This window comes from Bubalus bubalis, chromosome X, assembly GCF_019923935.1.
Source record: "Bubalus bubalis isolate 160015118507 breed Murrah chromosome X, NDDB_SH_1, whole genome shotgun sequence".
Taxonomy (NCBI): domain Eukaryota; kingdom Metazoa; phylum Chordata; class Mammalia; order Artiodactyla; family Bovidae; genus Bubalus; species Bubalus bubalis.
Window position 1 is genome coordinate 61,673,672 of NC_059181.1, and position 24,822 is coordinate 61,698,493.

At 48.6% G+C, this 24,822-nt stretch overlaps 1 protein-coding gene across 1 annotated transcript in view; it reads left to right on the forward strand.

The window, feature by feature from the left end:
• NALF2 (NALCN channel auxiliary factor 2) overlaps positions 1-10,989 on the forward strand; it is a 14,606-nt gene extending 3,617 nt beyond the window's left edge. The window contains exons 2-3 of the mRNA XM_025276188.3: positions 7,588-7,759; positions 8,121-10,989. Of these exons, the coding sequence (XP_025131973.2) occupies positions 7,588-7,759; positions 8,121-8,506 (558 nt within the window). The 3' untranslated portion in view covers positions 8,507-10,989. The remainder of the gene's footprint in view (positions 1-7,587; positions 7,760-8,120) is intronic.
• Positions 10,990-24,822: the final 13,833 nt, after the last annotated feature.

Here is a 24,822-nt window from a genome sequence, read left to right on the forward strand (position 1 = left end):
CCTGCCACCCAAACAAGAAACCTGGTAGTCATCTTGACCCCCTCCCTCACCCTCAATCCCCATATCCCTAATTTATCTCTTCTCATATCCATCCCCTTCTCTCCATTTGTAATTCTGCTGCTACTGCTTCAGTTGAGGCCCCCATCATCTCTCACTCAGATTGTTGCAATAGTCTCCTAGCTGATCTCTCTACCTGCAGTCTTGATGCCTATAATCCATCATCCACATTTTCAGAACATAAATCTAAAAAGTTAGTCATAGAAGTGATAAGCAGTCTTTTAAAAAGCAGTTATTTAAAACTCACGAAAGGTTCTCTGTTGCCTATAGGATGAAGCCTGGCATCCAGAACATATCATAATATATTATGATACTATGGCCATGGCCTTCCTCTGCAGCCTGATCTCCCATCATGGCCCGCTTCGTATCCTCTAACTATGCTGAACTACCAACAGTGTCTGAACCTGGCAGTATTTCAAACCCCCAGGCCTTTATACCTGCTTATTCCTTTGCTTTAAGTGCACTTATTCCTGCCATATTCTATCCAGTGAACTTCAACTCATTTTTTCTAAGCCCCAACTCTAGCCTCTCCCATATGAAGATATTTTCCTATGCTTCACCCCTCAAAACACAGTTGATCCTTCCTCCCTTTATGGGATCACCGTACCAAGTACATACTACTTATTCAGTGACTTCTAATGATTGATACACAAGGTTATCTCTCCTGCTCCTTAAAGATAGCAATCTTGTCTTCCCTATCTCTATCATCTTTAGTTCTCCAGCACAGTGCCAGGCACTCAAACGTGTTCCAAACGTGATCATTGCAGGAAAAAAATGAATTGGAAGACCTGATCTGATTCAAGGAAGTTTACAAATACCTCCTGCAGGGCTGGCATGGAGACAGGAAGTTTATGGCCCCAGAAGAGCTAGTAGGAGCCATGAGTAATGCCACAGAGAGGCATTATGTCAGCTCAAAAGGAGAAAGAATTCTTTAACTGTGAGAGTTGTCTGAAGATACGGGCTTCCCTAGCAGAATGTGTGCTATGACAAGAGGTTTCCAGTCAGTAGCTGGATAAGATGTGGCAGTGATGTTGGAGTGGAACTTCCAACAGCAGATAGGGAGGTGGGGTTATGATTGTCACAGTCCTTTCCATTCTTGCATGGTCATGAACCTGCCTCCTCTGCTCACCTGATTGATATGGGTCATCTAGGCTCCTTCAGAGAGCTGCCCTTGCACCAGGGACACCACTTCTGCACTAACCAGGCTGCCCCTGGTCTTGGAGCAGGTGGCCTAAGAGACTTGGAGGTGACTGGCCCTCTGGAACTACACTGGCTCTGGGTTCATATATACCTCTCCAGCTATCTACCCTGACTTTCCTCCAGGCCAGGCCAGGCCACTCTGACTCATGACTGCTCATTCTCAGCAGCAGGAAAGCTATTGCTTATTTTTACAGCCACTTAAGTAAAGCCATGTCACCCACCTGCATTTGCGCTGTAATGCCTCTAATCTCAGTCTGACTTTGCCAGTCCCAAAGAGCTACTCCCAGAGTTATGTCCATTATCTCCCTCCCCTGGGTTGGAGAGATTGACTTTAACCTTACCCTGTTCTGATCCAACTCTTTGAAAGCCCAGAATCAGGAATAGGGGCACGTGGCTCTTTTCAGACCTGCCCACGGAGGTTCTTCACACACTGCTAGGTATGGACTCAGTGCAAAGAGACATCGGATTAGTCATCAGAGTAACTCCCTTCTAGTCCTGGCTTTATATTAATAGTTGATTTCTTGCATGTTTCTGAATTGGCTGAAACAAATCCCTTTTCTGGGCCTCAGTTTCCCCTTAGGTAAAATCCAGGGGCAGGGTGTTTACTTGTGTGCTGTGGACAGTGGGTTTCATCCCCAAGCCCAGCCCAGACTACCACTCTGCCTGTACAGTCTCTGCAGCTGCAGCTCCTGGCCAAGTGTCCCAGGGGTGCGTTAGGACAACAAGCAACGATGAAGAGAAGGTCTATTGGGAGTATTTGGATGGGAAAACTGGCCCTAGGGAGGGAAGCAAGTTGGAATCCAAGAAGGAAACTGCCAACTTTCTGGTTGGCAGGAACTGAAGCTCTCCTTTCTGGAGGTTTTCTGGGCCCCAAAACAAGGAGTCCAGGGTGGCCTCCTCTTCTTAAACCTTCTGGCCCCGAGTCTTGGCTGTGGGCTGTGTATGTATACACACACTCATGTGCATTCCCGCAGCACCCTGGGGGCCTGGACAAGTCACCTGCTTCTTCCCAGAAGAGCATAAGAATGAGAATGCCTGGGCAAGGGCTGCACGCCAGGGAGCAGGAAGTTAAGGCTCTTTAGGTCCTCCTGCTCCCCGCTAAACTAGCAGCTGCAGAGCCCAGGATGGGTGGGGATCCCTCTCATCTTACCCGCTCCCATTTCAAGAGTGGTTTAACAGCCCAGCCGGGAGGAGGGGTGGGATAGCCTTCTCAGCTTCCTTTTTGGGTTAATTGGTGTTCCCTCTAGTTACTCCCTGCTTTCTTCCCCTCCCAGTTCCCATAGCAACTTGGCTGTATCTGCCAGAACTTGAGTGAGCCCAGCAGCAGCCTGCTGGACATGGGGAAGGGGCTTCTGTAGGGAAAAGAGGGCACTGCCAGGTCAAAGCTTCCACCGCACCCATCGTCTGCTGCTACTTCAAGGGTCCAGGATGCTTAAGCACAGTGTACAGGGCGTGATAAAGAAGCCTTTCCTGCCAGAGCTGGAGTTTGAAGAAAAGCCCAGAGCAGGCCTGGTTCTCCTCAGCTGTCCTCCCCTCCCCACACACCTGTGTCCTGAGTTTAGAATGCAGTCACTGATAGGATGGTCCAGTAGGAAGAACCCTGGAGTTGGAGTCGAGAAACTGGGTTTCAAGTTCCTCTCTCTGCCACTATTTAGTGTGACTGTAGACAAGTCCTTCCCCCCTTTTCTGAGCCTCAGTTCCCTCAGCTATAAAATAAAGCAAGGCTAAGATCTCTGCATATTAAAATTACCTGAGCTGTTTTGAAAAACTCTAGATGTGTAGGTTCCACCCACAAGGATTCTAACTGCTTGGTCTGGAGTGCGATGTGAGCCAAGCAGGAGCATTTTTAAAAGACTGAGTGATTCTAATATGCAGCCAGAATTGAGAAACAAGCAAAAGATCTCCAAGGGTCTCCCAACTGACTGCTGTCTGGTTCTGAGACATTTCTTCCTTTGCCCTGCATGCCCCATCTCCAGCCAGCCCTACAGGTCTCGAACCTGGCTCTCTCAGCTCTGCCCCTTCCTTGTGGATGAATGCCCAGGACCCCTGCAGCTGCCCAAGCAACACAATCCCCTCTGACTCAGTCCTAACACTGATGAGATGAGGCAAGTGACTTAGGCCTGTCTAGGGAAGAGGGCTGCAGAGACTAAGGCAGGCTTGCTGTCCAGGTGGTTGCCCTGAAAGCCAGACTTTTCATCTGAGAAGGACCCCAGCCCCTCTTAAAGCATGTGGACCAGTGCAGTGACCTCAGCTGGCCATCTGCTGAGCCAAGGAACTGGATTACCTCTCAGCCCCTTCTTCCTCCATTCCCCTCACTAGTTCCTTGCCTGTTCCTGCCTTGCCACCCACAGGCCTGGTGTCTTCCTCAGGCAATCTGCTCGCCCACTTGTTGCCATGGTGACTCTGGGGGGTGGGTCTTGAGGGAGGGTCATCTAACTAAGGAGAAAGGCCTCCCTCCCACAATCAGGCCACCCCTCTTCCTGCCTCACCTCCCTCAACTCCCTCCCTCTTTCTTAGGGCAGAAAAGGGGAGTGCCAGCCACCACTGCCTGCTGTTAGGCTAATTGCAGTTGCCTGGGAGGAGGGCTGACCCTCCACTGCAACCTCCTCACCTGGGAGCAGGAATATTGAACCAGAATTGCACAGGGAGAATCCCGAGGGGGCCTCTGAACCCCAGTGGTGGAGGGCTGGGCTGTTCCACACAGTCCAGGGTGAGGGTGGAGGTAGACTCTGGGTCCAGTCTGTAGAGATTAGGGAAGAGGCTGTGGACAGAGAGATTTCTCTTGGAACTCTGGGGCCCACAGGATGGAGGGGGGTCTCTAAGGTCCTGGGGCCCTTAGCATTACAGATTTCTTTTTGTCTTTTCTTTCTTTCTTCCCCGTGTCCTTCTGCTCTCTTATCCCTCTTTCTTATCTCAATTCTCCTCTGCTCCCATCTTATTCACCTTCCATATTCCCATGCTGGCTCTTAAACCCTCTTTCTTACTCCTTCTTTCTTGCCTCTCCTCTTCACAGCCCCTCTTCCACCTCTCCTGTACCTCACCGCTATCCCCTACTCTTTCTTACCCTTCATCTTCTCTTACCCTTACCACACCTGTCTGCTTCCCTTATACCCTCCATCTCTCATTCCCCTGCTTCCTCCCCAACCCTTTTTTTCCTATCCTGCAAGTACCACCATTTCTCCCCCTCCATCTCCCTACTCTTTATTGCCCTCTCTTTCTTCCTCTCCTGCTCCCTTGTACTGCTGACCCCACTACCACTCTCTCCAACCCCTGAGCCCCTCTCCTGCCACTCCAGATCCCTCTTCCCCTGCCTCTTACCTTTACTTGTCCCTTTCCACCCTCCTTCCACTCCCTTCTCACTCCATTGCACAGACCTTTTATCCCAATAATTTCACTCTTAAGAGTTTATGTAAATAAAATTTAACACAAGTATTCAAGAGAGATGTGTATAGACCTATTCACTGAAGCATTGTTTGTGATAGTAAACACCTGGAAATAAATGTCCATTTACAAGAAATTGGTATCCTTTGCACTTCATTCATACAAAACCATTCTCCATTCCTCCAACACATTGTACATTGCACTCACGTCCGTACCTTTGCTTAAGCTGTTGCCTCAGTCCAAAATGCCCTTTTGTCTCTGTCCCATCTCTGCCCTTCTCATCCAAAATCCTACTTTGAATCCCTGCTCAACTCTTATCCCCTTATTGAAATCTTTCCCAGCTTTCCTATTTACTTCCCTCCCATGGCCAGTGATTTAACTTCTCTTGTAGAAAATGTGCCATAGTTTCAAGTTAGATGAAACCGGAGTTTCTCTGAGAGTAGGGACACGTCCTCATATACTTGTCTGGTTCATTGCATTAGCACTTGTGTTTTTTACGTATATTGCACTGAGTACACAATGGTCAGTAAGACACGCCTACATCCGCTTTCATGCAACTCACATTGTAGTGAGGCTGACAGAGAAGAAACAAGGATGCCGACAAACTCATACTTGTGGCGAAGAAACAGTTAAAGAAAAGAATGATGAGGGGTCATTGTCTAGCTAGAGTGGTCAGAAAGACCCGCTCTGAGGAGATAACATTTGAACTGAGGCTTCAAAGTTGAGAAGGACCCAGGCAGACCAGAAATGGGTAATCAAGAGCATATCAGGCCAAGAGAACAGTGTGTGCCAAGGCCCCAAGGTGGGAAGAAGTAGGGCATGTTCAAGGAAAAGAAAGAAATCCTCAGCGTGTGGAGCATGATGAGCTGGAAGGGAGAGGTAGAAAATGAGGTTGGAGAGACAGGCAGAGGCCACGTTATGCAGGAATTTGAAGTCTGTGGTTGAAAGTTTGGATTTTATTCTAAATGCATTGAAGGATATGAAGCAAGGGAGTAACATGATCAAATGTCATATTGAGATCCCTCTTACTCTTGTGTAAACAGTCGATTGGAAAGAGCATAAGTGGAGGCAGCGAGGCCACATAGGAGACTGTCATAGAGGTGACAGATGACAATGGCCTGCACAGAGTCATGGACATAGAGGGAGACTTGGCATGCCTTGCTGATAGACTGTGTGTGGGAATGCCTATTAAGAGAGACATGATGGCTGACACCTAAGTTTCTGGCTTGAATATTCAGATGCATGGTTGTGACGCTTAACTGAAGTGGTCAAGACTTAGTGGTGTGGGCAGATTTGGAGTTAAAAAAAAGAGGACAGGAGCTAAATTTTAAGATTTAGAGCATGTTAAACTTGAGAGGCCAGTGAGATAGCAAAGCCATGTTCCTCAGGAGGATAATTTGCACCCCAACCCACTACCACCATCCCCCACCACCACACCCCTGCCCCCACTTTGGAAAAGGCCAGTGTGGGGTTACATTGCCAAAATCCAGGTTCACAGTGGAGTTATTTGCATTTGAGTGTACATGTTTAATGTCTGTAAGAAGCTCTGACCATGTTGCTCAGAGTGTGGTGGAAAGGCCTCTGGAAGCAAAATAACCTGGACCCTTGTTCCAAAGGCAGATTCCTGAGCCCTCCTCAGTCCTCTTGAAGCTGAATTGGAGGGGGCCATCTGCCTATTTAGCAAGTATCCCAGGGGATTCTGAGGCACACTGAAGTCAGACAGCCATTGCTACAAGGAGCAACTGAAGACATGAGGCCTGGATGTGGGCGTGGCTCTGGGCATCCTGTTAAAATGCCGGTCTGACTTGTCAGGTCTGGGGCAGGGCCTGGGAATCTGCACTTTTCACAAGCTCCTCGGTGATGCTGATGCTGCTGGTCCAGGTCCACACTTTAAGGAGCAAGAAGTTAGATCAGTGGTTCTCAATGGGAGATGGTTTTGTGTCCCTTGTCCCCCACCCTGCTCAGGGGATATTTGGCAATGGGCAGAGACAATGGGGAGGTGGAGGATGTGACTGGCAACTGCTGGGTAGAGGCAAGGAATGCTGCTCAATATTCTACAGTGCACAGAACAGCCCACACTACAAAGAATCCTGCAGTCCAAAATGTCAGGAGTGTCACCATTGAGGAACTCTGGTCTTGATGATAGCCAAAGAGCACAGTGCAGGAAACCTTTCTTAGCTGGGACCCAGTGCCTGGTAGGAGAGGGCTAGATGAGGGGCAGAAAGTAGACACGTGAAGTGAAATGGCCAAGCAAAGTTTGAAGCAAATGAAATGTGGTGTCTGCTCCACTCCAAGGCCGAAGCCAACAGAGCATGGATTAAGTAGAGCTTGAAGGCACATCTGGTGCTTAGTAAGGCAGATTCCTGTTTTTATTAAAAAATAACCCCTCACATTGGCACTGCACTATAGAATTTACAAAACATTTTCATACGTGTCATATTATTTGATCCACACAACACCTTAATGAGACAGAGCAAAAATTATCCTCTCCATCTCTTTTCTTGAGTTTAGAAACTTAACACCATCAGCCAAAGAAATGTTTGCTGAATCGAAAGCAAGTGAAATTTACCTCAATACAAGTAACCTCAGAGAAGTCAGGACATCTCTTGGGACCAGCTATAAAATGGTGCAGTTGGTTGGGATGACTGGTGAGACCGTTTCCAGCTCAGATACAGGAGTCATTTTGTGATTTTATCAGTGAATAAATTAAAAGTCTTCGATTACTACAGACTGGGGACTCTGCGTTCTGGCTATGAAATGTGAGATTTTGGGGTAGGAGGTAGTGGTTTTGACCCAAACCCTTCTTCCCCAGCCCCTGGATCTTAGGGTCGGCTTAGTAAGCACACAATACCCTCCCCCAACAGACTACAGGTACACCCCTCCTCATCACTTTCCTCTGACGCCAGAAGGGGCTGGCGCCTGGGCTGACGCTCTTTCCTCTCCCCACAGGCTGTCTACAAGGCCTGGCTGTGCTCAGAATACTTCAGCGTGACCCAGCAGGAATGCCAGCGCTGGGTGCCCTGCAAGCAATACTGCCTGGAGGTGCAGACCCGGTGCCCCTTTATCCTCCCTGACAATGAGGAAATGGTATACGGAGGGCTCCCTGGCTTTATCTGTACAGGTAAAGACAGGGCCCTGGGAGAGGGGGGAGGCTGGGGGCCCAAGGCAGGCACCAGGTTAGGGCTGTGGTCGGGGAGGACAACAGGGAAGTTGGGTTAGGGGAAGGTTAGTGGCTGCCGGAGTGGGCAGTGAGGCCCCAGGTGGGGATGGGATGAAGTAGAATAGGGCCAGGGAGTTATCCCAGAGAAACTATCTGGGGTCCCTGGGAAATAGTGTTCAGAAAGGGATGGTACTAAGGGACGGGGGAAGAGTCTTGGGCAGGACTTGCCAGAGCAGCCCCAGCTTTGACAATCACCTCTCTCGGAAAGGCAAAGCCAGCAGCCCCCTTAGCACCCCACCCTGCCTTCCTTATCCATTGGCAGGGTTGCTGGATACTTCACCAAAGCGGCCAGAAACCAAGTGCTGTGACGTGCAGTGGATCTCCTGTGAGTCGGAGAAGAAGAAGTTCAAGGAGTCTGAAGCCCCCAAAACCCACCACCAGCAATTCCACCACTCTTATTTCCACCACTACCACCAACAATACCACCACTACCACCCCCGCCACGAGCCCCCGGGCCGTCTCGGCCACAAGCCCTCCCTGCTGCCGGTTTCTGGGGGCTCCCGCCTCAGCCCCAGCAGGATCCGGCTCTACATCCTTGTCCTTGTGCTCCTGCATACCATGGTGTCCTTCTCCAGCAGCCAGAGTGGTGGGGGACCGGGCCTGGAGGCACTGCCTGCCCTAGACGAGGGCCTGGCTCGGGAAGAGTGACCGCAGGGAGGGAGATCAGACCTCCACCACGTGCTGACATCAACTCCAGCCCCCCCAGGGGGAGGGGGAGGGGGCCCCTCCCATGGGAGGTGTAGGACCAGGTGGGGGGCGGGGGAAATGGGGGGTCACACATCACCCCCGACCAACCCCCACCCCAAAAGCAGCTCCAACAGAGCCGCCAAAGGGCCCCAGGAAACTGCAAAACTCATCCGGGAGAAAAAGGCAGGAGCAGCAGGTGCCCCCCCAGGCTCCATATATGGAGCTTAGCCAAAAGAAAAGGGGAGGGGGTCGGGGCTGGAAATGCCCACCCCTACTGAGAGCCCTGACCCCAGGGAAGAAGGCTGCTTATCTGGTCTTGGCCCCGCAGGGAATGTTGGGGGGCACAGAGGGGAGAAACTCTTTTCCCCCTCTGCATTCCTTATGTTGCCACGATCCTTAATTCCCTCCTGCCCATACTCCTACAGGCAATGGCAGACGATGCAGTGGCCTTCCTCACACTCCAGCGCCCCTTGTCCCATGGCGGGGGGCCCGCCACAGGGAAGGACCAGGCTGGGACATGAGGTGTATGCAGTTGCGGCTAGGTCGGGGCCCCAGTTAAGCTGTGCCCCAGCACCCTAGGTGATAGGAATAGTGGAGGGCGGGAGTGGAGAGGAGAGAGGAACACAGAGGGCTTAAAAAGATGGCAGAATGGCCTGTCGCCACCTGGCCCTGGGGAAGCAGATGATCAGTAGTGAGGCAGGCTCAAGGACACCGCCCCAAATCAGAAAAGGTTGCAAAAGGAGCCCTCTGGGGAAAGAGCACAGGGACTGGGGTCTTGGGCCTTGAAACAGAAGGCTGAGGGCACATGGTCAGACTGCCACTGTCTGAAGGGCCATATCTTACAGAAGGTGCACATACTCCCAAGGGCCACTCTTGCCCTGGAGATCTTGGCCTTGGGGCCAAATATGTTTCCCTTTCTGATCTCCACAGGGAGGAGGGACTTAAGCCCAAGAGGGTCAGGCCTGGCCTGGGTCCCCAAACTCCCCCAACTCATCCTAGCCCAGGCCTCCATGAAGGAAACCCTGATGGTGTTGCCCCAGGGCTTTCCAGAGATGAGCCTCCCCATCCCCAGCCTGTCCCCATTCCCAGCCTACCAAAGAGTATTTATCCCTTCCAATCCCTGACCCCGTGGGTTACTTCCCTAATTGTGGAACCACCAGACTGCTCCTCACCCTATAGCGGGGTCCCCTAATCCAACCACCCTTGCCCCTTGCTGGAGAAAGTCCAGAAACTGGCAAGAGGACCCACTGGATAAAGACAATGTGCTGTGGTCCCTTGGCCAAGAGACTTGAAGTGTTTAGTCAAGCCACAGTGCTGCCCGAGAGAAGAGGCCTGCAGAGAGCCTTGGGGGCCATCAGCCTCGTGCTGATCTCCTGGGAGTGGAAGACCTGGGACATCTACAAACCAACAGGCACAGACGAGAAAGGGAGCCACAACTATGTGTCTGGGACAGGCCAGGTGGCTTTCAGTGCCGGAAGGGCCTGTGTCTGGGATGAGACGCCAGTGAGTTAGGTGGGGGGTGGGTGATGGTGGACCTGGAGCTGCATTGGCAAAACCAAGAGGGGGACAGCTGGAAATGGTTGGCTGAGGGATAAATAAGAGACCTCAGTAGCAGAGAGGGAATCATTCAGGGGCCTCAGCAGGGTCCCCAAATAGGCTTTGTGAGACTGCAGAGTCCTTCCATGCCAGGTTTCCCATTTCTCACAGCGTGTCCCTCCACCCACCCGCAGCCCTGTGCCCTGCCCTCACACTCCCTGTTCGGCCTTCAGCATTTCAGGCCTAGCCACATACCCCATCCCTAGAGTGCTCTTTTCAGCTGGGGAGGGTAAGAGGTGCTGGCTCCTTTCCAGAGATGCTTCTGTAGCCGTGAGAGACCCTAGGTACTGCCTTCTAATTCATGCATCCTCAAGAGGGGAAAAGGGACTGGGAAGTAAAGGGGGGGCCTTAGAGCCCCAGGAAATGGACCCTTGGAGACTTACACCCCCTCTTCCCCCTCACCAAGTGCCCAGGAGACCCCTGGCTCAGACCAGCCCAGGGCCTTGCCCAGTGGCAGGGGAAAGGGGCACCTCACTCCACTTTGAAGTCATTTGACTGTCCCCATCCACCCCACTGCCCAGATAGTCCACCACCCCTCCAGCTGCCTCTGCCCTTCGTCACAGGCAGCAGAGCTGGGCAGCTTTCTTACGCCATTTTCTACACTGTGCTTCATGAGTAGGACTTTCTTGCACTAGTTCCTATGACTGAGTCTCCAAGTCGGATTCCTAGTAGTCCCCATCCCTTCCTCCCTCACCTGGCTATGATTCACTTGTTGCCCTACCCCTGCCTCTGTGTTTCGGTGAGAGTCTGTATGTGTACTGCTTTCTGTTTTGTTGCATTGTGGGGCAGAGGCCTCTCTGCTCTTGTTTAACCCCATAAAGAAATAAATGGTAAAGAGTTGATGATAACCCTCCTTTCATGGTTTTGTTCCATGGCGTCAAAATTGCCGGAGAAAAAAGTCTATGGCTTGGAGAGGAGGCGGGACCAGGAGATGCTGACCCCTCTGCCCCGCTGCTTGTTGGCTCAAGTCTCAGAAAAAAAGAGTAACCTCTGTAGCAGGCCATTCTAGAGAAGGAAGTCCAAATTCAACCTCGAGCAGGGATCAGGCAGATAAGTGTGAGTGAAGGAAGTGGGCCAGGCTGGGCTGAAGTACAGACACCAGGCTGGCAGTGGTGATAAGTGCAGGGTGCAGGCATCTACATGGACAGCTCAAGTCAAGGACTGACTTGTGGGGATATGGGCCCCATGATGACATCTCATTCTTCAAGAGATATCAAGGCTTGAGATTTTTATGTGAAGCCTTGAATGTTGAGATGTTGGCTCAAGTCTAAAACAAACAAAAAACCCACATACCTCTCTGTGGGCTAAATATGCAGGCCGCACATGGCCTAGGGATTAGCAGTTGTTCACCTTCATGGCAGCCTTTGTTCCTAGTCTCCCAGCCTCATCTGTCCTACACCACCTCACCAGGCCCATCTTCCCATCCCAGGTGGGAAAGTGCTCAGGTAGCAGAGGAGAGGCGGCAGACAGAGCCCTCCATCACAGCCACATTCTCACATGCCTGGGATAGGGGAGAGTGTGACCTAGGAGGGAATCTTGGCATCCTCACCGAGCTGCCGAATTTCTTCACTGAGAAAACCCAAGTCCCTCAACTCCCCCAGAAAGCAGCAGAGCATGGAGTTTAGGGCACAAACTCTGGACTCCGAGTGTATGAGTTCACAACTTGGCATGAATTCCTTGACTTCCTTGAGCCTTGGTGTCCTTATCTAGCCGGGTTATTGTGAGAGTTAGATGATAGCCATCAAGGGCTCTGCACAGCAGCTGGCATGAAGGAGCTGCTGAACCATGGGTCATTATTATTGTCATCAGTCTCTTAGTCTTTCAACTCTTTCCTTGACCTCCACCTAAAACAGTCACCAAGTTCTGTCAACTCCTCCGGTGTAATGTGTCAAATCCTTCCCCTCTTTCCCACCCCTGCCTCCCCGGTTAGCCACTTCAGGCCCTCTGCAACTTTCGTCTGGTCTACTACAATACCTCCCAACTAATCTCTTGTTCGATTACTCCGATTCTGATCCATCCTCCCCAGCACTACCTGCTTTGGCATTTAGGAGGCACACTATAAATATTTTGTGAAAGAACTGCTGTGGTAAAGTACACATCTAATCTTCCCAAAGAGAACATACTACACCTATGATCAAAAACATCAGATGGCTCCACATTGCCTGTAGAATCAAGTTTAAACTTCCTAGCAAGACTTTCAAGCCTCTTTGGATTCTAATTCCCATCCAACCAGTCTGAGACTGTCAAGCACTCCCATCCCGTACACCTTTCACTGAATGAGCTCTGCACCTTCTCACCTCTTGTCCTTGGCTCACATGGTTTCTTCTGACCAGGATGTCTTTGCTCCATCTCTACCCATCACTGCCTTAGCTAGTTTTCAAAGTCCAGCTCAAATGCCACCTCTGCTACAAAGATTTCCTTATTCCCCTTCTCCCAGGCTAAATACTCTCTTCTCTTCTGTACTTCTACACCACTTTGTACCTGAATCATGGTACTTACCACATTCTGCCTGTATTAGACTTAGTCATTCTTTCATTCAAAACATACCTATCAAGGAATTACTATAAGTCAAGTACCATGCTGTGTGCTGGGAATACAGCAGTAACAAGACATAGACATGTTATTGGTCCATAAGATAACATGATGTCATGTGCTCAGCAACCATAATATACTTACTATAACATTCAAGTTTTCGTCTCACCACATGTCCATGAGGGAGCCAGGCTCTCTTGACCAAAGCACAGGAAAGTAAGGCAAGGGACTGGGGGAGGCTATGTAGCCACATTGCCAAGAGAGTAAAGGGCACAACAGCTTTGCCAAAGAAGTGACCCTACCAGCCCTACCAGCCCTTTGACTCCTGGATTTTGCCCTGCAGCTGCTCCTTCATCCTGGGCCTGGGCCCTGGTGCGCTCCCTTCAGAGCAGTCCAACTGTAGGCAGCCTCAGTCTCTTACAGTCTCAGCATGTGCAGGAGAGGTGGTAGCAGTCACACCCCTGGCCAAGCTACAGAATCACCTGGAGAGTTTCCACTCTGGTCTCACCAGCAGAGATTCGGATTGAATTAGTGCAGGTTGGGGTCCTGGCTTCAGTATTGTTTAACAAACTCTACAGGAGGTTCTAATGTGCAGCCAGGCATGCCAATCACAGGATGAAGAGATGATTGGGGCTACATGAAGTCCTTGTTATTCTCAGATAAGTGGTGCTAGAAAAAGGCCTCTTACAATGAGTCCATTTGAAGTGGGGACCAATATTTCATAACAGAGAGGGGGAAAAGGAGGAAAGGGTTTGACTGTGTCTTTATCTTGGAAAATAAAATGAAAAGGTGAGAAACATTTTTATTTAAATTTAAAAAGTGTAAATAATTGCAAATATGCACTAATTCTTTGAACAAAGAAAGAATCAATCATTGGGGGATGACAGTCTTCCTGACCAAAGCGCATGACAATACAATATTGACTTTTGCCACACAATCATAAAGGTTTGTTTTGTTTTTCCAGAATTAGAGAGCTTCTTCAGTTATCCCTAGGACCTCCTGTAATCCTTTAAGAGTTAAATCATTCTCTTTGAAGCCTTGATCCTGTCATTACCCAGGTCAATTTTCTTTTCCGACAGTGGTAGTGACTGGTTTATCTCTGCCAAATCCCATTTTCAAGGACTTTACGTGACATTAGAGATTGTCTTCTATGTCACTGTCATTGTCTTCATGAAACCCTGAATCTTTTTCAAGACCTGCAGTTTCACTCTGAAATTTATTAGCATTGCATAATACTAGCAATTAACAAGAGGCTGAAAAAGACCTTAGCATAATGGGTTTGGATAAACAGTATTAGGCTATGAAATGGGGGCAGAGGGACTTATGTGTAGGACTCAATTGGTGAATATTTAGTGCTAATAATGACTTTACCTTTATAAAGTCACTTTTCCTTTTTGGACTTTTGATCTATTTATCTCTAACATGAATGGATAGGGTTAGATGTTTTTATAAAAACTAAATAAATTTTTAAAAAAATAAATAAATTAGCATATGAAGTAGTATATGTGATAGCATTAAGTACAGTGTCTGGTGCAGAGGAAGAACTCATAATCCCTGCTTTTCCTTCCCTCCAAAAACATTCTTAGATTCTGGTAGAAGACACCGAGGGACAAAGAAGGAAAAAGGGAGATATGCATCAGAGTAACTAGAAAGGAGACCCAGAACTTCTGCCCTAGGCCAAAGCTTCTATCTTACTATGATTCCCTCCTGTCACATTCTCTGCAGAAGGTCACAGAGATCTAGTCACTAACACTGAGCACTGATTAGACTGTTTAGGGGTGTAGAGTGGGAGTCCAAAGATCACTCAGATAGGGAAAGTGCCCTCAAGAAACTTCTGGGTTGGTCAGGAAGAAAACACATGAACAGAAATCACTCAAAAATACCTCTAGAAAAAAACAAAACCAAAAAAAGACACAAAAAATACCTCTAGAATCTGACAATTTCTCCCACCTCCATTGTCACCACTTAGACCAGGTCACCATCAGCTCTCTTCTGGACCGCTGCAATGACTTCCTAACAGGTCTCCCTGCTTCCAGCTTTGCATCCCACCCCCACCCCCATACACACATAGTCCACCCACAGTGATCTTCCAAAAATGCAAATCATGTCTTTCCCCTGCTAAAACATTCCAATAGTTTCCCACCTTAATCGATGGGAAACCCCCTACCATGGCCCACAGAGCCCTACATAATATCACTTGCCTACCTCCAATCACCCAGGACACTCCCTTTAGCATCCTTCAGTCACTGTGCCTCATTTCCTTTCCTCTAATACACTAAGCCTGTTTCTGTCTCAAGACCTTTCTATGTGTCCTTCCTCAGCCTGAAATGTTCTTCCCTTAGATTTTTGTATTACTGACTCTTTCTTGTTATCAGATCTAAGCTCACATGTCACTTTCTCAGAAAGGCCTTTTCTGACTCTTCTAGGTATGGTACTGCCCTTCTTGCCCCCAGACACTGCATCATACCACTTGTTTCTCCATGATCAAGTGCTGGTAACTAGTTGACATGATCTTGTTTATACATCATCTTTTTTGTTCATTGCCTCTCTTTCATTTGAATGTAAGCTCTGAGTAAACAGTAGTTTTCAAAATGTCTGCTCCCTGCCTCCCCAATGCCTTAGAAAAGCTTCACTGACTGAATGGATGTTGATGCAGGTGAGTGGTTCATCTGGGTAAGAGTGAGTGGTGCTTGGATGTGTGGAGTGGATGGCAAGAGATGAAGACTGAAACATAGCCTGAGGTCAAAATATGGAAGGTCTTGAAGGTCACGCTAAGAAATTTGAACTTTATACGGGGGCCCACGGGGACCATGGAAGATGGTTGAGATTAAGAGGAGTATTATCAGTTGACCTGAAGAAAGATTCATTTAGTGCCACCTGCCGGGTGGATTGGTGAGCGAAGCGAATGGGGAGCCTGGTCCACTCGGCTCCCCCCACTCTTCTGGGGCCACTCAAGAGCCCTAACTGCCGTTCCCCGACACTGGCCGCTGGGTGGCGCTGTGGCTCCTCTTACCCGGGCAGGAGGCGCCAGGGAGGCGGAGGCGCAACCGCCGAACCGGGCCTTGGCGCGGGGGGTCCGTCGGCGCCTGCCCAGCGGGCTCTTCCTAGTCCGCCTAGTTCTCCCTCCTCCGCGCTGCTCCACGTCCAGGCCCGTCCCGCCCCAGCCCCTATCCTCACCCCCATTCCACCCCCACCCCAGCCCCGGGGGCCCCCTCTGCCTCTGGCGCTCCTCGGCTTTCCGACCCGCCAGGCCAAAGTGGGGCCAGAGGCGGGCGGGCCAGAGGCTGGGGGCCGAGCGGAATGCAGGGACTCGTGGGGTCCCGGCGGCGCCCTCCCTTTTCAGCCCAATCGGTCTTCAAGTCTCCCTGGACCCCAGAGACGTGATAGAGCCACCGCCCTGAGCTGCCCCGCCACCCAGTCCAGCCAGACCCGAATTAAAGCGATATCAAGGATGCAGGGATAGCCTTTTGTTGAAAAGAGGCCCCAGCTATGAAAGGGCCAATTCCTCGTTTGTGTTAACAGCCCTGCTTTACCTCTCGGCCCCCTGAAACTAGAAGTCATTCATCCGGGACTCCTCCTTTGGCCCCTTCTACTTCCCTACTATAGGCCCAGATATCTGATAACTCTATGTATATTATATATCCTAAACTGATCCCGCCATCCTTGTCTGCCCAGTGCCTCGTTACCTCCCAACAGGCCTCCCTGCCTCCAGCCTCCTGCCCCTGCAGCCCAGACTTCTTGCACGGGACTAGGAGCCTCCTGGAGCACCAGTCTGGCATCCTGCCCATGTAATGGCTCCCATTGCTTGGAAAAATGGAAAGCTGGCGTTCAAGACCCTCCACTGACCTCACTATTTTGGCCTCTCCTCAACTTACATCTAGAGTAAAAGCCCTACCCCTGGTATGCTGCCCTGAGTAGAAGAGGAGCTAGAAGGGGGAGTGAACACAGTGGGAGGCTCTGTGGGGCTCTGTACAGGGCTCCATAGGCATCCGTTTGCACAGCTTTAACTCATGATCACACTGTCACAGCTGGAGAGATGCAGAGAACGGAGCACCTGCCTCCCCTAGAGCAGCAGTCCCCCAACTTTTTGGCACCAGGGACTGATTTCGTGGAAGATAATTTTTTCCATGGATCAGAGGTGGAGGGGGATGGTTTGGGGATGATTCAAGCACATTATATTTATTGTGCACTTTATTTCCATTATTATTACATCAGCTCCCCCTCAGATCATCAGGCATTAGAAACTAGAGGGTGGGAACCACTGCCCTAGAGCATAAGAACATATCCAGGTTTATTCCTTTGCCCCCTCTCTTTGTCTCCCTCGTCCCATGGATCTGTTCTACTCTCCTGCCATCTCCCTGTCCCCCTTCCCAACCACATTGCCCACTCCTTTATGCCCCCTCCTGCTGGTCCATGAGGCTTTTTCTCAACAAAGGCACACCATTCTTTCACAAAGTGGTTGATGACATGCATGACCAGGTTTCCCCATGATGTTCAGTCTCACTTTCAGCAGTTTTTTCTTGAGTAACTTAATATTCACAGATGCTAAGACTATAGGTAGCTCTTCGTGAGTAAAGGCTAGAGGTGCCTATACTGAATTTAGCCTTGTTGAACCTGGCACAGAAACATGGGAATTAACAAGGAAAAGCATACAAGTGAACAGGAAAATTGGCAAAGGCAGATGTGTTGGCAAACAAGCACCGATGGTTAATTCTAGGCTGCCCTGTGCCCTTGAAATCTGTGCCCAGAGTTAGATATGGCTCATTCATGGTCTTAAAAGTGGCCTGATAGATGGAAGAGCTTGGGATCAAAAACATAATCCTGAGAAGGGTGGAATAAGAGGAGGCAGCTCATCTTCCCTGACTGCATCTCAGGGTAGCTTCCCCAAAGAAATGACAGCTTTCTGTTCCCCAAACAAGCTCTACTGCTAAGAATACCCTCTTCCATTTGCACTGAACATGTACACACAGTGTCTTGTGCTCCTCACAATGACCTTGTGCAATAGGGATTATCATTTTGAGTTTACAGATGAAGAAACTGAGGCTCAGAGAGGCTACAAGCCCCTCCCTCACACCTACCATCCCCCAGAGAAAGAAAACCATAAATAAAATGCAGATCAAAAGGCCAGGACTAGAAGCCAAGAATTCCATCTCCCAGACCAGTGCCAACACCCTTTTACCCACAGTTTGGTGACCTATTGAGGGCCCAAAGGTAAGCCAGCTGGCCCAGGGCCTGGGGAAAATGCAGGCAGTGTGGGTGAAGTAGAGGAAGGGGCTTGTACCTGGACCCTGGGCTGTGCTGACACCCGCCCTGGCTCTGAATGATGACAGGGGAGCTCAGTGAACATAAGGTTTACAGGACCAACAAAGCAAGAACCAGCCTTGCCAGACAGCCTCTAAAGCCAAGGTCTGCAATCAGGCTTCTAAAGACATTTTGTTCAGTTTGGCAGTGTTGGTCTGTGCGGTGCTTAAATGTGACTTTGGTTCCCTCAATAAGAGGTTTAATAAGAATGTTAAATGAGAGTTCAGTGAGAATATAGTCATTAAGAGCATGGCCCAGATTTGCCTCCTGACTCTGCCCCTTGTTCTGTATTACTCTGGGAAGGTTACTTAAAACTCTCTGTGCCTCCACTTTGCTCATCTGTGAAATGGAGATACACCACAGCCCTCCACCTCATAGATCTACAGCAATTTTTGAGTTAGGATATCTAAAGCACCTAGAACAGTGCCTGATACGTAGCAAGTGCTATATGCATGTTTGCTGTTACTATTACTATTTTTATTGTCTATAAATTGAGGCGTGTTCACATAAAATCCGTATTTCTCTCTTCTTAAAATGTCAGCAGTTCTGATAGTACTGGGGCCCCATTGCCTGGCAGAACAGAATTGGCCCTCTTCAGATGGAGTGCACCGTTGCTTAGAAAACTACTTGGCAAAGTTACTACTACATTCATTATTCCACGTCCAAGTGTATTTAAGTTAGTTTCACTCTGCTCCTTCCTGCCTGGGCCACCTCATCTACTCTGGTTGGCTTGGCTTTACTCAACCTCTATGGAGTCCAGGTTTGGGCTGCCTCCTTGGCACCTAGAAGTGAAGCCTTCTGAGCATTTCAGCTGAGGTGAAAATGGGTTGGCAAGAGCAATGACCAGAAGACCAGGACTTAAAAACCATACTTCTCCAAAAGCGTTTCTCCCAGTCATTTGGGGGAGGGGGAGCTCCAAAGTGGGCAGAGTACCTGCATCTGAGTACCCTCCCAGCCAAGGTACCCCTCCTTTACCCAACCAAAGGTCCCCAGTTCGATCCAACAGACTCCTTTCTTTTACCTTTTTCTCTTTCAAACGTTTGCATGAAGCCCTGGGCCAGTGTAAAGGTCCGGAGGTACTGGAGAAGCAAGGTAAAGGAGACAGAGCTCCTGCCTTCTAGAGACTCACAGTATAGATTCTGAAAAAGTCTGAGTTGGAAGGACTCTGGAGGGGTAACTGAGGCGATGATGGCTTTCCCTCAGAGTTCTGTGCAGGCCTCGGGCTTTAGAGATGTGCTTTAGGTGTTCTGCAAATATTGGATGTGTTGGTAGATATCAGACAGGAACCCTTTATTTCAAATCACTAATTTAATCAAAATTCCCCCATAATTCAGATTGATTTACATTCTAATAAGGTAAATGAGATAAACTTGAACTCAATAAAAAAAGTGGGAAAGTGGGGAAAGTGTTAATTCTTTAGTTGCAAATGACTCTTTGCGATCCCATGGACTGTAGCCTTCCAGGCTCCTCTGTCCATGGGCTTCTCCAGGCAAGAATACGGGAGTGGGTAGCCATTCCCTTCTTCAGGGGATCTTCTCGACCCAGGGATCAAACTCAGGTCTCCTGCATTGCAGATTCTTTGCTAACTAAGCCACCAAGGAAGCCCATTAAACACATTTTTATTCACAAAGTGGTGCTTTGACCTGTTTTATATAGTAGGGTTCTGTGTAAGAGTTCATGAAAAGTGGGAAGGTTCAGCTGCTTTAAAAGGTTCTTGTCTGACAGAAAAGGAAATAGATCCAGAGGAAAGGAAAAGACTTACCTAAGGTCACACAGCCTGGTCCAGAAGCAGCGCCCCCTGCCAACCAGTACTAGGTGATGCCAACTATAAGTATGGAATACAAAATCCAATTTAAGGATTGAGTTGGGTTAGGAGCATCCTTCCCTGTGGGATCTTAGCATGGCTAGAACAGATCACGGCTCCAGGATACTTGGGAGCTCAACCATTTTCTCCATCATATGACTTACTTATGGGGTCTGAGCATTCGACAGGCCCCAGCTGTAGGCTTCTTTCTATCAGAGGCACCACCCTCCTGCTTGCTCTGTTTTCTGGGGCATCCTGAGGTTCCTTCAAGCCCGAGCCTGGGCTAGGAAAGCCAAAGTTTATTACTTGTTCAATATAGCTTGACTCCCAAAGGCTGGATCTGAGCGCTGAGCCTCTTGCCTACCCTTCATTGGATCTTGCAGCCCTTGCCGTGTTCCTGCTCGTTCCACACCCTTCCTCCCAGGCGTTGGACCCCTTCGGCGCTCACTTGCTGGCAGACGTTCCTATGGACCCTCCCCTTTACTCACCACTCCCCTGAAACCACTACTGCGGCCTCAGACCTCCTGCCTTTTATCTTGCCCCAGAAGCTGAGCCCTCTGGTCCCTTAATTGTTTGGGTTGTGCTTTTCTGAACTCACTCCAATTGAGCTCTATAAATTGAAGATAATTGGACTGTCTCGTTCAGGTTATGAGTCCCTGGGGCAGTGTCTTCTGGGTCTGGTACAGCCCTGCCCAGAAAGGGTGGGAGCCAAGGGGAGGGGCACAGGGGAGACCAGCCTAGGGGTCCGGCTCAGAGCCCTGGGGAGAAAGCAGAGCGTCAAGGTACAGACATTCCTCCACCTGCTAAGCTTTGCAGCCTCAATATGCTTGCCCTGTTCCTCCCAGGCCAGTAACTGTATGAGAGGCCAACCCTTCACCACCAATGATGTTGGCAGCAGTTATGTGGTATATAAAATTGTTTTTCAAATACTGTCCAAGAAGTTCTAAAATTCTACACAAAAGATCCTCCTTGGAGGACTCCTGAGTGAGTCACCAGTGAAGAGGTAGAAGCTTATAGGAGGAAACCCAGATTGAGAAGAACTCTGGGCAACTTGCCCCTCAGTGAAAGGGCTCCGTTCCATACAATAACATCTCCCCAGGTAAGTTGATGCTGCCACCTATCTTGGAAGGTTGACTTGGCCACATCCAAGGTATCCAGGGATATAGGATTTATTGTTGCTCTAAGAGGTGGTTACAGTAAGGATTGAGGGGCTAAAACGATAATGTTTTGCTCTACACTCATGACTCCCTTTCTGCCCATCATCTCATGATGTCATGTTGTCATGATACTGCAGTGAGCCAGGACACATCCTAGAGGCGCCCTCTGGCCATTATCCTTGGATGTGGGACATGCTCACTCCCCACCACTACCAAGGTCGTGCTCCAATGGCTCATCCCCTTGCACTTCCCACTGTGTCAAAAACTTCCCATTGCTGTCCAGTTCCTGAAGGTAAGAGAACCCACATCATATCTTCAGAGGCTGGCACAAAGTAAGTGTCTGCTGAATAAATGAATGTGAGTTAATGAATGCAGAATTATGATCTGAATTCTTCCATGCTTTTCACCTCAACAGAATCTATCTCCTTCCTTCCTTTGTGAGTCTAACATCATAGCATTTCCTCAGAGGAAGTGACAAGGGCAGTATATTGCCTGTCCTCTTGTCTCCAGTTGAGACTGTATCTATATGCTCCCAAGTAGAAGGTCTTTTAGGGTTTCCACGGCTGAAAGGGAAGCAGCTGGGCTATGGTTGAAAGAGCGCTCAAGCTCAGAATCAGAAGCCCTGTTATAAGATCGTTGTTCTTACACTCACTGCTGCTGCTGCTGCTCCTGAGTCGCTTCAGTCGTGTCCGACTCTGTGCAATCCCATAGACGGCAGCCCACCAGGCTCCGCCGTCCCTGGGATTCTCCAGGCAAGAACACTGGAGTGGGTTGCCATTTCCTTCTCCAATGGATGAAAGTGAAAAGTGAAAGTGAAGTCGCTCAGTCGTGTCGGACTCTTTGCAACCCCATGGACTGCAGCCTACCAGGCTCCTCCGTCCATGGGATTTTCCAGGCAAGAGTACCAGAGTGGCCTTCTCCGTTACACTCACTAGCTAGAATTAACTTGCAAGAGAAGAAATGAGGCTGGAAAGTAGGAATAGGCTTTGTGCATCACTTGAGAGAGAATTTGGACCTCCATTCATTCAACAAAACTTTACTGAAGATCTAATCACTCTGGGTGTTGGGTGAAGCAATCATTGAGGAGCAAGACAATAGACAAGGGAACAAATTAGAAGGCTGTATCATTAGTTATGGCAAAATGTAAAGATTGAAAGTGGTAGCAGCAGAGAGCAGTAGAAACATTGAAGAGCTATTTAGGAAGTAGAATTGATAAGATTTGAGGGACAGAGGGCAGTCTAGACAACTACACTACACCTGGGTTTTGTTGTGAGAGACTTAGTGGATAATAGTATCACCAATAAACCTGAGAAACAATGGGCTCTGGTTTCATAGTTTGATGGGAAGAGACTCAGGGAAGTTAAGAGCTTGTTTGGGGCATGTAAAATACTAGGAGGAGAAGGAAGACAGAGCCAATAGATAACTGGATATACAGGTTTAGAGCTCAGGCAAAAGGCTTGACTGAAATGAGAGTTTGAGAACTCTTTGGTATGAAGTTAGCTAAGGAGAAGGCCCCCTTCATGGATCACAGCCTTGTCATGGCAAAGGGGCTTGCATAACTCAATGAAGCTATGAGCCATGCCATGCAGGGCCACCCAAGATGGAAGGGTCATGATGGAGCATTCTGATAAAACGTGGTCCACTGGAGGAGGGGATGGCAAACCACTCCAGTATTCTTGCTCCGAGAACCCCTTGGACAGTATGAAAAGACAAAAAGATATGACACCAGAAGATGAGCCCCCCAGGTCAGAGGTGTCCAATATGCTACTGGGGAAGAGTGGAAGACAGTTACTAATAACTCCAGAAAGAAGGAAATGGTTGGGCCAAAGCAGAAGTGATGCTCAACTGTGGATGTGTCTGCTGATGAAAGTAAAGTCTGATGATGCAAAAAACAATATTTGCATAGGAAGCTAGAATGTTAGGTCCATGAGTCAAGGTAAATTGGAAGTGGCCAAGCAGGAGATGGCAAGTGTCTGAACATCGACATCTTAGAATCAGTAAACTAAAATGGATGGTAATAGGAGAATTTAATTAAGATAACCATTACATCTACTACTGTGGGCAAGAATCCCTTAGAAAAATGAAGTGGCCCTCATAGTCAACAAAGAGTCCAAATGCGGTCAGAGTGAAAGTACCTCAGTCGTGTCCGACTCTTTGCTACCCCATGGACTGACTATACAGTCCATGGAATTCTCCAGGCCAGAAAACTGGAGTGGGTATCCTTTCCCTTCTCCAGGGGATCTTCCCAACCCAGGGATCGAACCCAGGTTTCCCGCATTGCAGGCGGATTCTTTACCAGCTGAGCCACAAAGTACTTGGATGCAATCTCATAAATGACAGAATGATCTTGGTTAATTTCCAAGGCAAACCATTCAACGTCACAGTAATCCAAGTCTATGTCCCAACCACTAAAGACAAAGAAGCTGAAGTTGAATGGCTCTATGAAGATATACAAGACCTTCTAAAACTAACAGTAAAAAAAGATGTCCTTTTCATCATGAAAGTGTTAGTCACTCAATCATGTCCTACTCTTTGCGGCCCCATGGACTGTAGCCTGTTAGGCTCCTCTGTCCATGGAGTTTTCCAGATAAGAATACTGGAGTGGGTTGCCATTTCCTTCTCTAGGGGACCTTCCCAACTCAGGTATCAACCCTGTATCTCCTGTCTCTGGCATTGGTGGGTGTGTTCTTGACCACCAGTACCACCTATCATGGGGGATTGGAACGCAAAAGTAGAAAGTCAAGAGGTACCTAGAGTAACAAGCAAGTCTGGCCTTGGAGTACAAAATGAAGTAGGGCAAAGGCTAATAGAGTTTTGTCAAAAAAAACAGACTGGTCATAGCAAACATCTTGTTCCAACAACACAAAAGACGACTCTACACATGGACATCACCAAATGGTCAGTATCAAAATCAGATTGATTATGTTCTTTGAAGCCAAAGATGGAGAAGCTCTGTACAGTCAGCAAAACAAGACCTGGAGCTGACTGTGGCTTGTATCATGAACTCCTTATTGCAAAATTCAGGCTTAAATTGAAGAAAGTAGGGAAACCACTAGGTCATTCAGGTATGACCTAAATGACAGTGGAAGTGACAAATCGATCCAAGGGATTAGATCTGGTGGACCGAGTGCCTGAAGAACTGTGGACAAAGTTTCATAACATTGTACAGGAGGCGGTGACCAAAACCATCCCAAAGAAAAAAAGTGCAAGAAGGCAAAGTGGTTGTCTGAGGAAACTTTACAAATAGCTGAAGAAAGAAGAGACGTGAAAACAAGGGGAAAAGGGAAAGATATACCCAACTGAATGCAGAGTTTCAGAGAATAAATAGCAAGAAGAGATAAGAAGGCCTTCTTAAGCGAATAATGCAAAGAAATAGAGAAAAACAATAAAAGACTAGCAATCTCTTCAAGAAAATTGAAGATAGCAAGGGAACATTTCATGCAAGGATGGGCATGATAAAGGACAGAAACTGTAAGGATCTAATGGAAGCAGAAGAGATTAAAAAGAGATGGCAAGAATCCACAGAACTATACAAAAAAGGTCTTAATGACCCAGATAACTATGATGGTGTGATCACTCACCTAGAGCCAGACATCATGGAGTGTGAAGTCAAGCAGGCCTTAGGAAACAGTACTATGAACAAAGCTAGTGGAGGTGATGGAATTCCAGCTAAGCTATTTCAAATCCAAAAAGATGATGCTGTTAAAATGCTGCACTCAATATGTCTGCAAATTTGGAAAACTCAGCAGTGGCCACAGGACTGGAAAATGTCAATTTTCATTTAATCACAAAGAAAGGCAGTGCCAAGGAATGTTTAAACTACCAGACAATTGCACTCATTTTGCATGCTAGGAAGGTTACACTCAAAATCCTTCAAGCTAGGCTTC